General features: G+C 46.3%; 1 protein-coding gene across 1 annotated transcript in view; it reads left to right on the plus strand.

The window, feature by feature from the left end:
• The first annotated feature begins 602 nt into the window (after window positions 1-602).
• Window positions 603-11,298, plus strand: part of LOC105552344 (chromosome unknown open reading frame, human C1orf95) — a 56,435-nt gene continuing 45,739 nt past the window's right edge. The window contains exon 1 of the mRNA XM_011997976.1: window positions 603-804. Within this exon, the coding sequence (XP_011853366.1) occupies window positions 603-804 (202 nt within the window). The remainder of the gene's footprint in view (window positions 805-11,298) is intronic.

Below are 11,298 nucleotides of genomic sequence, written 5' to 3' on the forward strand. Positions count from 1 at the left end.
GTGGGAGCCACTGCGCTCACCCCAAACAAAATCATTTAAATCACAACGCACTGAAGGCCGACTAGGTGTTAGGCGCCGCGCGATCCCTTGTCCCCATGTCCCTGGCCAAAGGCATACTCTAGATTAGGGGACTCTGCCTTGAGGCTTTCCCGACAGTGTCAGCCAAGCACACACTCCCAGTTCGCAGGGCTTCGTGGTCAAGGTTCCCCGTTCACCTGTCTGGAGGGCGAGGTGTGTCCACCCCTTCCAGCACCTGGGCAACCAGCTCCCCTTGCGGTTCTCTTCCACTGCCTTCCCTTCGCCCTGATTTTCCATTCCTTGTGAGTGGTGGTTTTGGTTGGGGGGAGGGGACGGGGAAGGGGCCTGGCGAGGAGGGGCGTCAGAGCGCTGTCACAGGGTGTCGCGCCGCCCTCCCCGCCCCTCCACCGGGCGTGTGGGGACGCCGGAGGGCGGGAGTCTCCGCGAGCCGCGCGGCGCACGGAGCACTGCGGCCGCCTGAGTTCGGCGCTGAGCCCGGAGCCCGCAGCCGGCCGTTTCCTGCTCCCGTGCGCTGGGCGCCAGCTCCGGCCGTGCTGCCTGGCTGCTTGAGAGCACACCCGACCATGGAGCCCTCGCACAAAGACGCCGAGACGGCGGCGGCGGCGGCAGCGGTGGCGGCGGCGGACCCCCGGGGGGCGTCCTCGTCCAGCGGAGTAGTGGTGCAGGTCCGCGAGAAGAAGGGCCCCCTGCGCGCCGCCATCCCCTACATGCCCTTCCCCGTAGCCGTCATCTGCCTCTTCCTCAACACTTTCGTGCCGGGACTGGGTAAGACACGGCGGTCGCGACCCTTGCGATCTCGACCCCGCAGCGGGAGGGCGTAGGGGGAGAGGCGGGCGCTGCCGGAGACCTCCTGGAGATGCTGCGCGCTCCAGTGCTGCGACCACGCGCGCCCGCCGGCTCCCGGCGTCCCCTGGCAGATGGCAGAAGCTCGTGGAGTGGGCACCCTAGAGGGGAGAGGCTGCTCTGGGGTCTCCGACCCGCAGGCGGGGCCCCAAAGAGCGGAAACTTTGCGGCCAATGTTGGAGCCCGAGGCGGCGGCCGGAATGGCTCTGCCGGCTTCGGGGAAGGGCTCCAGTCCGGGCGTCCCGATTGCCGCTCCTCTCCGTCGCGCGCATCGGTCCGCGAGCCCATTTCTCCGAAAGGAATGGGGTTGAGGCAGAAGGAGATCTTGGGCTTCGGTGGCAAGGATCAAACTCCCGGGCGTCGAAGTCAGCTGAGCAGGGGAAAAGGGACAAACTGGGCTAGAGACACCCGCAGACCCCTCTGATTCGCGGAATGCGGACCGTGTGGGGACGAGAACTCTAGCCAGAGTCTCCTTCGCCTCATTCAGGGGTGCCTGCACTTCCGCGAGCACCCCGCACGGCTCCAGGGGGATGGGGGATGATTTTATTAGTTTGGATACACGTGGCCAGAGATGAACCCATAGCTCCCCCGGATCCCTTCCGTTCCTGAGAAGTAGAGAGTGCGCCGATGTAATTCTGTGCAGGACTCTGGCAGCCGACAGGGGTTCTGGTGGCATCTATGTCCCATGTTTTAAAGCGGAGGCCCCTTACAGAGATGGTGCGGGAGGGTGAACGGAGGCAGAGAATGAGAAGTTTTCCTGACCCTCCCTCCCTTAACTCCACCCCCAAGTCTCTGCCTGCACGCCCCTCCCCTCCTCCAGCTTGGCACTGGCTGCTCCTACGTGCTGGGAGGTGCCCCCCTCTCTCCCATGCCCGCCCGAAGAGGCAGGCGCCCTAGTGCCCTCTCCGGGAGAAAGCGTGCCCCTGTCGCCGAGCCCGTTGCCAGCGTATGGCTCCAAGTTCCCAAGAGCAGAGGCCAGCTGGAAGGGTTTTTCAGTTTGACTTTGGCCTTTCTCACGGTCTGCTCGCTCTTAGCCTGCTCAGCAGGGGCCTCTGCTGCAGTGATAGCCAAGGCCACAGCCACCCACGCAGGACCCGTTCACTTTCCCCTCCGAGCTTACTTGTCTTTCTACCCCAAAGACAAGTAGGCTGGCGGAGCAGCCTATCTGAGCTGTAAGTTAGGTGGTCTTTAGTTGGGCTTCTGTCTCCTGGGATGCTTCCAGCAGCCTGTCCCCCTGGCTGGTGTCATCAGATCAGCTCTCTTTGCACATTTAGATACTGCAAGGAGACAAGCTGATGTTAATTTAGTTTTATCAGAAATTCCCACCTGCTGGAGTAAAAAGAGACTGCCTGCCCCTCCCTCTGGCGGATATGAAGATCCTCCTGAGCCAGCATGCATCTTGATTCACTTTTTTTTTTTTTTTTTTTTTTTTAAGTGGTGAGGTAAATGCCACCCTATGGTCTTTTGAGGAAACAAATGCATTGGTGCCAGATGAGAGGGGCTGCACCAAGTCACTGCTGCACGAGGAAACCACCTTGTGGGAGACCAGCCCCAAGAGACAGCAGCTGCCCACACATGCACCTAGGTGTGCCCTCCTGTGTCTCCCCTCACTAGGTGCCTTTCCTAGCCTTAGCCCTGCTGCATTGACAGCATTGGCTGCAGGGCATCGTCCATTCCGCTGACCCCTGACTCTTTGCCCTGGGGATCCAGCTTTTCCCTTTGTGAAATCAGAATCCTATGGGATTTTTGTGAAACAAACAAACAAACAAAACAAACCATTATAAGAAACCAGTAGAAAATAAAGGGAAGACATGCAAACCACAAAAGTAATAAAACAGGTGAGCTTTAGGTGCACAGATTTCTGAATTTTCAGTGACATAATCCTGGCTTTTTTTTTTTTTTTTTTTTCATTTTGCTTTGGTTGCTATTGTACAGTTTCCTGGGTGCACAGGCTCCAGCTCCTCTCCACACAGAATGATCCTTAATGGTGGTTCTCATCTGTAAGTCAGGCACACCTATCTCTTGGCGTTACTGAGAGGATGAAACGTGATTACCTAAAGCCCAGTGTCTTGTGCATAGGAAGCTCTCTGGGGATGGTGGGTCCGTCTTGCTCTTCTGCAGAGCTGAGCACTGGTCCCATCTCTGGGTGGGGGTCGCTGCAGCAGGGGCAGCACTGCCCTCTGGACTACTCAGAAGCAAAGGCTCCTTGAGTGCTTTTGATCTCTCTGCTCCCCTCTCCACCTGCAGTGGAGTCCCAGGCAACAAAGCAGCTCAGACCAATCTTGCAGGTGGTTTTATTGCTCTCCTCTCCCAGGAATGGTTTAAATGGCCCCAGCTCTTGGAAATCCACCACTTGGCCCAGATCCACTTCTCCAAGGCCTGCTGGCTAGTCTGAAGCTCCTGGGACAACTGAATATTCATGGCTGATTCTGCCCTTTGATGAAATGCAGCTTCTTTCAATTCTCATTCATTTGACCAACACAGGCACCTACCACATGCCAGGCATTGACTGGGGTTGTGATGATGAATAAATCAGTCAGGATGTCATAGACTGTTGAGGAAAATTGATGCCAACTTTGTCTGAATTTGATAAGTGCTAGGATGGCAGCAGGAACAGAGTGTTGTAGCAGAAATTAATTCTTCCTGGGTGTGAAGGAAGGGGGCTCAGAGAAAGCCTCCCTGAGGGAGTAGTGTTAGGTTAGACCTTGCTGAGAAGATCTATCACATGGCCTAAGCACTTGCCATCACACTAAACTCCCATTCTGGAAATTGCTGAGACCACTGGCCCAAAGATCTCTTCTTTTTTTCTGGAAACTTCCTTCCCTGCAAGTACTCTCTTTGATTGCAGATTGGATGAGAGGGCCGTCTTTGCTGAATGAAGGCTTGTTTATTTTTTTTCCCTCTGATGTAGGTGTCTCATGTCCATTCAGTCTTCAGGACCTGCCACGGAGAAGCCCCATCCTTAAAATTCCCCAGTGCCTTCTCCACCCAAGCATCAGTGCTCTCGGATAACACTCATATCATGAGTGGGATGTGCCCTCTCTTAGGGAGTGGCTGGAAAGGAGAAGTGATTTATAATCACTCCAACTCCTCACTGGAACAATGAAAAACAGTTTTTACAAATGGACATTAGTAAAGAGAGTCATCTTTAGTCCTACTCAGTGAAACTCTACTAATAAAGACCACCGTTGGTACTTTCATGTTCCAACAATTAGGGTGTTTATAAGTATATACACAATTATTCATACTTGTAATGAAAGTTCATTGTTACGCCCCCAAATGGCCAGAGAGTTTGTCCAGTGGTCAAGGGTATCGTTATACTTTTGTATTTAAAAATTATATCTATCTTGATCTGGTGAAACGAAAATGTTGATATCTCAGTGACAGGGAAAGTCAAAGGGAGAAGGACCTTCATTGACCTTTAACCACTCCACTGGACTCAGGACATCAGATAGGAACAATCTATTCCTAACACACTGCCTACCTTTGATGCTGCTAAAGTCTTGCTTGCTAAATAAGAGCACCACAGGCTGGCTCTGCTTCTTTTCTCTCTCTTTCCTCTAGACCCAAGTCTCAAACTGATGATTAATCATGTCCCACCTCCCGGCATCTTTTGTATCATAGATTTTTTGTTGCTGTTTTGAGACTTTATTCTTTGTCTATCTAAGTAGATCTTAAATTCCTTGGGAGCAGCAACTGTTTTAAATGTCTTCTTGAAAGAGTACGTTATCCACAAATACATATAGACTCGAATTATACTCCTGGAATAGGCATTAGAGAACATCTGGTCCAAAGCCTTTATTCAATATAAAAAGGAAGTAGGCCTGAGGATGCAAGGACCAAGGAAGTTTACAGCCTACTAAACCTTTGGAAGGAAGTTCCTGAAGAGGTTTTTCAACAAAGTAAGGGAGTAAACCGAGAAAGGAGATATGAGATTCAGGAAACAGAGGATCCTATACAGAGTAGCCATGAAAAGCAACCCCAGGATGAAATTATTCAGCAGAACCAGAGAGTAGTTACTTTTCATTAGAGTGGAAGGAAAGAGGTCTCTGAAGGTGACATGAGAGAAGGACATTCGAGAGAGTAGAGAGTATTATTAGGACACTGCAAAAAATTGTTTGTAATGAAAAGCAGAAATCAAGCCAAAAAAACCACCCAAACAAAACAGAAGGCAATTAGTAATTGCAGTAAAGACAAAGAGCCATGCAAAAGCATTAAGATTAAAAAATGAGGCAGTTTGCCCAATCAGGTCAGAAGGACAGCAGGCTTCAAAAGGAAAAAAAGAGTCCAAACAATAAATGGAGTGGGAAGAAATTTGGAGGATATTAGGGATATGATGTAGAAGGCAAATTTTCTTCTATCAACAAGAAAAAAGAAACATAATTGGAAACTTCTGGAAAAACAAAATATTTCTTATGAAAGGGATAGCCCGAATATGAAGCAGTCCAAAATGTGGCCTGATTTTGAGCATGTGGTGGAGTGTAAGAAAGGCTCTAAGCACATAGGGTCTGTCATTGAAACAGTGGTGCATGATATGAACTCTTTGGCTCTGCAGTAAAGAATATTTGCTTAGTCATAATGTAAATGCTGCTTAGTGGCTTTCAACTTCTAAAATCAACAACAAAGCACTGAAGACTACTTAAGAATAGCTATAAAGAAGTATGTAAAGAGTTTCTGGCTTGACAATATAAAAGAAGTTGGAGAGTAGAAGAAGAGAGAAGAGGAATTGTGATAGGTTAAATTGTTGTTCCCAATTATTCACTGTTCTCCCTGAAAGAGGATTTCACACCCCCACCTGACGCCATATGGCTTGCCTGCCCTTGTAGGAGAATATTTCCTCCCCTGTCCACTGATAATCCGGTTTGGCCACGTGACTCGCTTTGGCCAATTGAATGTGAGTGGAAATGACATATTCCATGCGGAACAGACACATTAAGAGGCGGTGTGAGGTTCTGCCATTGTTCTTTTCCCTCTCTCATGAAAATAGCAGGTCTCAGATGGGGGATGCCCTTCAGCTAGTTCCCAGAATAAACAACACATCAGACGCAGGCCATGGCATGGCATGTGAATCAGAAATAAGCCTGAGTTGCTGAGATTTTGTGGTTGTGGGTCTTGTTATTGTCCCAGCATGACATATGCAAAACTGACTTACAGCAGATGGTAGGGTAGAGGCATGAATACCCTAATCATACAAAATGGGAGTCAAGAGATGCTGTCTGTAGTTAATAGATCAAGAAATAAAAGGCACCAAGGTGACCAATAGACGAACTGAAATAGTTGATGTGTTGGGACAGTGAGATGATAGTGATCTGCTGAAATAATGTGGGAACAAGAGTAAAAGTGCAATGAGGGGTGATATAAGCAAGCTGGCTTGTACATATTACAGCAGAAAGTGGATAGGTGATGTCTAAAGTCGATAAAACATGAAAATGCAATATAAGTGTACTCTTTGGAGACTGGGGAAGCACCAGAATTCCCCGTCTTTCTGGCATCATCAATTTTTCTGTCTATTGGCTCATTCCCAGCAGCACACATCCATGCTGAATTTGTCTACCTTTTAAAAATAGCCTCTCCTGATCCAATATCCCCTCTGACCTGTGCCCATTTCTTTTCTCCCTTTCACAGCAAAATTCCCTGAAAGAACTGTCTGTATTTGTTGTCTCCAATCCCTTCTCTCTCATTTTCTTGTGAACTCACTTTAATCATGTTTTTGCCTCCATCACTCACTTACACTGCACTTGTCAGGGTTGCCAGTCTCCTCCAGGTTGCTAAATCCAGTGTCCAGTTCTCTGTCTTCCTCTTCCTGGACCTATCAGCCGTGCTGGCCAAAGGGGCTCACTACCTCCTCCTGAAATGTTTTCTTTACTTGGCTTCTACAGCACCACTCCCTCCTAGTTTTCTTTTTACCTCAAGGCTCTTTCTCTGTTTCCTTTGCCTCTCTTGACAACCTCTAAACTTTAGGACTCCCCAGGGCGCTTGGTCTTCTTGACCTGGATCTTCTCTTTTCTGCCTGTATTCACTCTCACAGTGATCTTGCCCAGTCTCTGGGCTTTCAATTGCATTTTTATGATGATGACTCCCCAGTTTTGACCCCCAGCTCAGGCCTCTTCCCTGAACTCCCGAGTTATATATCCAACTGCCTTCTCATTGTCTCCACTTGGAAACTAAAAGGCATCCTAGGCATAACACATCCAAAACCAAACTCCTGGTCTTCTTTCCCAGACCTGCTTCTCCCTCTTCTTTCCCCATCTCAGCAAATGGAGGACTCCCAGTGGCTCTGGCCAAAAACTGAGATTCAACTCTTTTTCTTTTTTTTTTAACCCCATGCCCAGTCTGTTAGGAAGTCCTCTTGGTCTGCTTTCCACACCTGATCAGTATCTGACCACTTCTTACCACTCTCTGGTTCAAGCCTCCATGTTCTTCTGTATTATTGCAGTAGCTTCCTACATGGTCTCCTTGTCTGTACTCATGTCCCTTACAGTCTGTCCGCAACATGGCAACCAGAGTGCTATTTTTTAAATACGAGTGAGTCAGACTGTGTCACTTTTGAGCTCAAAACTTTCTAATGGCTCCCATGTCACTCAGAGTAAAAGCTCGAGTCTTTATTATGACCTGTAAGGACCTAAGCCAGAACTTTCCAATAGAAATATAATATAAGTCACATAGGGAATTTAAAATTTTTCTAGTACATACCTATATCATAAAAAGTAAAAAGGAATAGATGAAGTTAACTTTAACAATATGTTTCATTTAACCTAATATATTAAAAATATTACCAACATATAATCAATATAAACATTATTCATAAGATGTATTTTCTTTTTTGCATACTAAGTTTTCAAATTCGGTGTACATTTTACACTCATAGCACATCTCAATTTGGACCTGTCCCATTTCAAGGGTAATTTCAAGTGGATGTATTAACAGCATCTGAATTTCTTCTGAGAAATGGCAAGGGACCCAGCTGTCATGGGAGTGGTCAGTTAACAGATGATACGGTGGAAGTTTGTGTCTCAGTGAAGGTTGGATAGCTTGCTAAGCAGAGGAGGGCTTGTTTCTGAGTGCCTTCAGCAGCATTTCACTCTTAACATGCTCCTACTGTGTGCCAGGTCTATGATCAGAGCTGAGGCACAAAGACAAAGAAGATGTGGTCCCTGCCAAGGAACTGACAGTCTAACGGGAAGGCAGATGCTAATGAATACAGACAGTAGTGTGTGCTTTAATGGAGGAAAGGATGGGCCATTGGGGCCCATCTCATCCAGTCTGCAGTGGTGAGGCAATGCTTTCCTGGCAAACTTGGCCATCTGGGAGATGAGCAACAGACTGAACAGAATGACCTGGATGGTCTAAATCAAATGCCGTTTCGAGTTCAACATTAGATTCATGATGCCACAAAGCATCATGAAAAGGGAGGTCAACTAGAAGCCAGGAGGCGTCAGACCTAATTCTGGCTCCTCAGTAGCATGGAACCTTGAGCAGGTCACTTAGCCTCTCTGAACCTCAGTTTTCTCACTTATAAAATGAAAATAATAATCTCTACTTGGGCATCTCACAAAGTCATTATGCCCCGTTAACTGTAAAGCACTCCACAGTCAGAAAAGGTTATTGTTACCAATTAATATTAGCAAAATCCCCTTTGTGCTTTTAAATTTGTAAATTGACAATTTCTAATTATATAAATTTGTGGGGTACAAAGTGATGCTATGATTTATGAATACAATGTGGAATAATTACATCAAGCTAGTTAATGTATCCATCATCTCAAATACTTAACAGATTTTGTGGTGAGAAATTTGAAGTTTACTCCCTTAGCAACTTTGAAATGTATGATACTCTATTATTAACTATATTTACCGCACTGTGCAATAGAACTCAAAAAAGGGAAAAAAATCATACTTCTCCTGTGATTTTGTACCTTTTGGCCATCATCTCTCCATTTCCTTCGCCCACCTCAGTCCCTGGCAACTACCATTCGACTCTCTTCTTCTATGACTTTGATTCTTTTAGATTCCACATATATGTGAGAACATGCAGTATTTGTTTTTCTGTGCCTGACTTATTTCACTTAGCACAATGTTTTTCAATTCCATTCATGTTGTTGCAAGTGATAGACTTTCCTTTTTTAAGGCTGAAAATACTCTATTGTGCATATATAGCCCCTTTTCTTTATCCGTTCATCTGCTGATGGACACTTAGATTGATTCCATAACTTAACTGTTGTGAGTAGTGCTATAGTAAACATGGGGTGCAGACATTTCTTGAATAAACACATTTCAAATTTTTTGGGTAAATACCCAGAAGTAGGATTGTGGGTCATATGGTCATTCTATTTTTAGCTTTTTGAGGCACCCCCATACTATTTTCCATAATTGTCCTTTAATTCGCATTCTCACCAACAGTGTACAAGGGTTCCCCTTTTTGCCACGTCCTCACCAACACTTATTATCTTTCATCTTTTTAATAAAAGTCATTCTGACCTGTCCAAGAAGAGAAAATTATAGGCCCATATTCCTAATGAACATAGATGCAAAAATCTTCAATAAAATACTGGTGAACCAAATTCCACAATGCATTAAAAGGATCATCCACCATGATTAAGATTTAGCCCTAGGATGCAAGAACCGTTCAACATATGCAAATCAGTAAATGTGATACATCACATTAACAGAATAAAGGACAAAAACCATATGATCATTACATTAGATTCAGAAAAAGCATTTGACAAAATTTAACATCCTTTTATGATAAAAAAAATCTCACCAAATTAGGTATAGAAAGGTCATACCTCAACACAATAAAGGCCACATATGAGAAGCCCACAGCTAACATTATACTCAACGTGAAAAGTTGAAAGCCTTTCCTCTAAGATCTGGAACAAGACAAGGATGCCCACTTTTGCCACTTCTATTCAACATAATGGAAGTCCTTGCCAGAGCAATTGGGCAAGAGAAGGAAAGAAAAGCATCCAAATAGGAAATGAATAAGTGAAATTGTCATTGCTGATGACATAATCCTGTATATAGAAAACCTTACAGACTCCACCAGAAAACTGTTAGAACATATTGGAATATAATACAATTAAGTCGTTCGATACAAAGTCAACACACAAAAATCATTAGCAAAATCCCCTTTGTTCCCAGGATCATTCCTGGGGTATTTCTCTGAGTGGGAACTGGGGGTGGACAGGGTGACTAACAAGCACTTCCACCTTTTTTCAGCATCTCAGTTCCATGCAGCACATGGAGCTGAAACCTAGGAATTCCCACTGGGCACCCAACCAAACCTCCCACACGTGACGTGCTGGCTTGAAGGGGAAGGGCACACATCCTCCAGGGCTTAGTTCAACACACCAACTGGAAGCTTTCTCCACTGTACTCCCCAAACCCTGGGCCTGTGTGAGGGATGTGTCTCTGAGGCTAACTTTACAATTTGGTAAAAAAGGCTGTGGGGAACATCAAAGTGGTGACTGAGCGTGTGTGTGTGTGTGTGTGTGTGTGTGTGTCTGTGTGTGTGGGTGGACGTGCACCTGTGTGTTTATGTGCACAAATGTTCCATAGACTTTACCTATAGTTATTTTACAATAAAAATTAGAGCATAGTTTAGTTTCTAGGTCTGGATTTGAAAATCTCTGTGACCATATACCCTTGAGGCACACACTTGGTGGTTTATAGCATACTTGAAGCCCCACAGTCTGGGGCAGTGTGGGGTGGCAGGTGTGTCTTCAGCATGGGAACTTCGCAGTGAGAACCCATGAGAATTGGGTCCCAGGCCGAGGACATACTAGAAATGACATTCCTAGGGAAAAGTGGAGGCAATGGGAAGGAGACCATATTTTCCTAATCAAAAGACAGGACACGGGGATTCATCATGCATTTATTTTATGACAGACCATAAATTACATTGGTGAAGTAAATTTTCTTGAAAAGAATAAAATGAGATGAGGCCAGGACAGCCCCTGAACCTGGAATTTGTAGGGGCCATGGTCAGAGGCCCCTGTTGATCAGAGCACTCAGTCCAGCTCTGGTCTCTGTTGTCTGAGAAGTTTGATGCTGAGGCCAAGAGCAATTTGCTGTTTGTGGAAAAGATCCTGTCCTGAAACCTCAACAATGAAAATGGTTCAACTTTCCAAGGGCCAAGGAACTTTAGGATGGCTGCAACCCCTTCAATTTACAGACAAGGGAAGAAAGGAGGCCACCTACTACATCCAAGGCTCTAACCCACAATCTCACAGTCAGTTACCCTGGCTTCAGGGCCTCCCTGCCTGTCACAGTGCCTGGCTTATCCTGGAGGGTTAATTCATATTTATCCAGTTAACTGAACACACTGCTGTTGATGAAGACCTGGTGAGGACTGCAGAGAACAACTGCATAGCCACATGACCTGTTGGTGACCACATCAGTGCCTGCCATCAGGACC

This window comes from Mandrillus leucophaeus, unplaced genomic scaffold, assembly GCF_000951045.1.
Source record: "Mandrillus leucophaeus isolate KB7577 unplaced genomic scaffold, Mleu.le_1.0 Scaffold550, whole genome shotgun sequence".
NCBI classification, from domain to species: Eukaryota; Metazoa; Chordata; class Mammalia; order Primates; family Cercopithecidae; genus Mandrillus; species Mandrillus leucophaeus.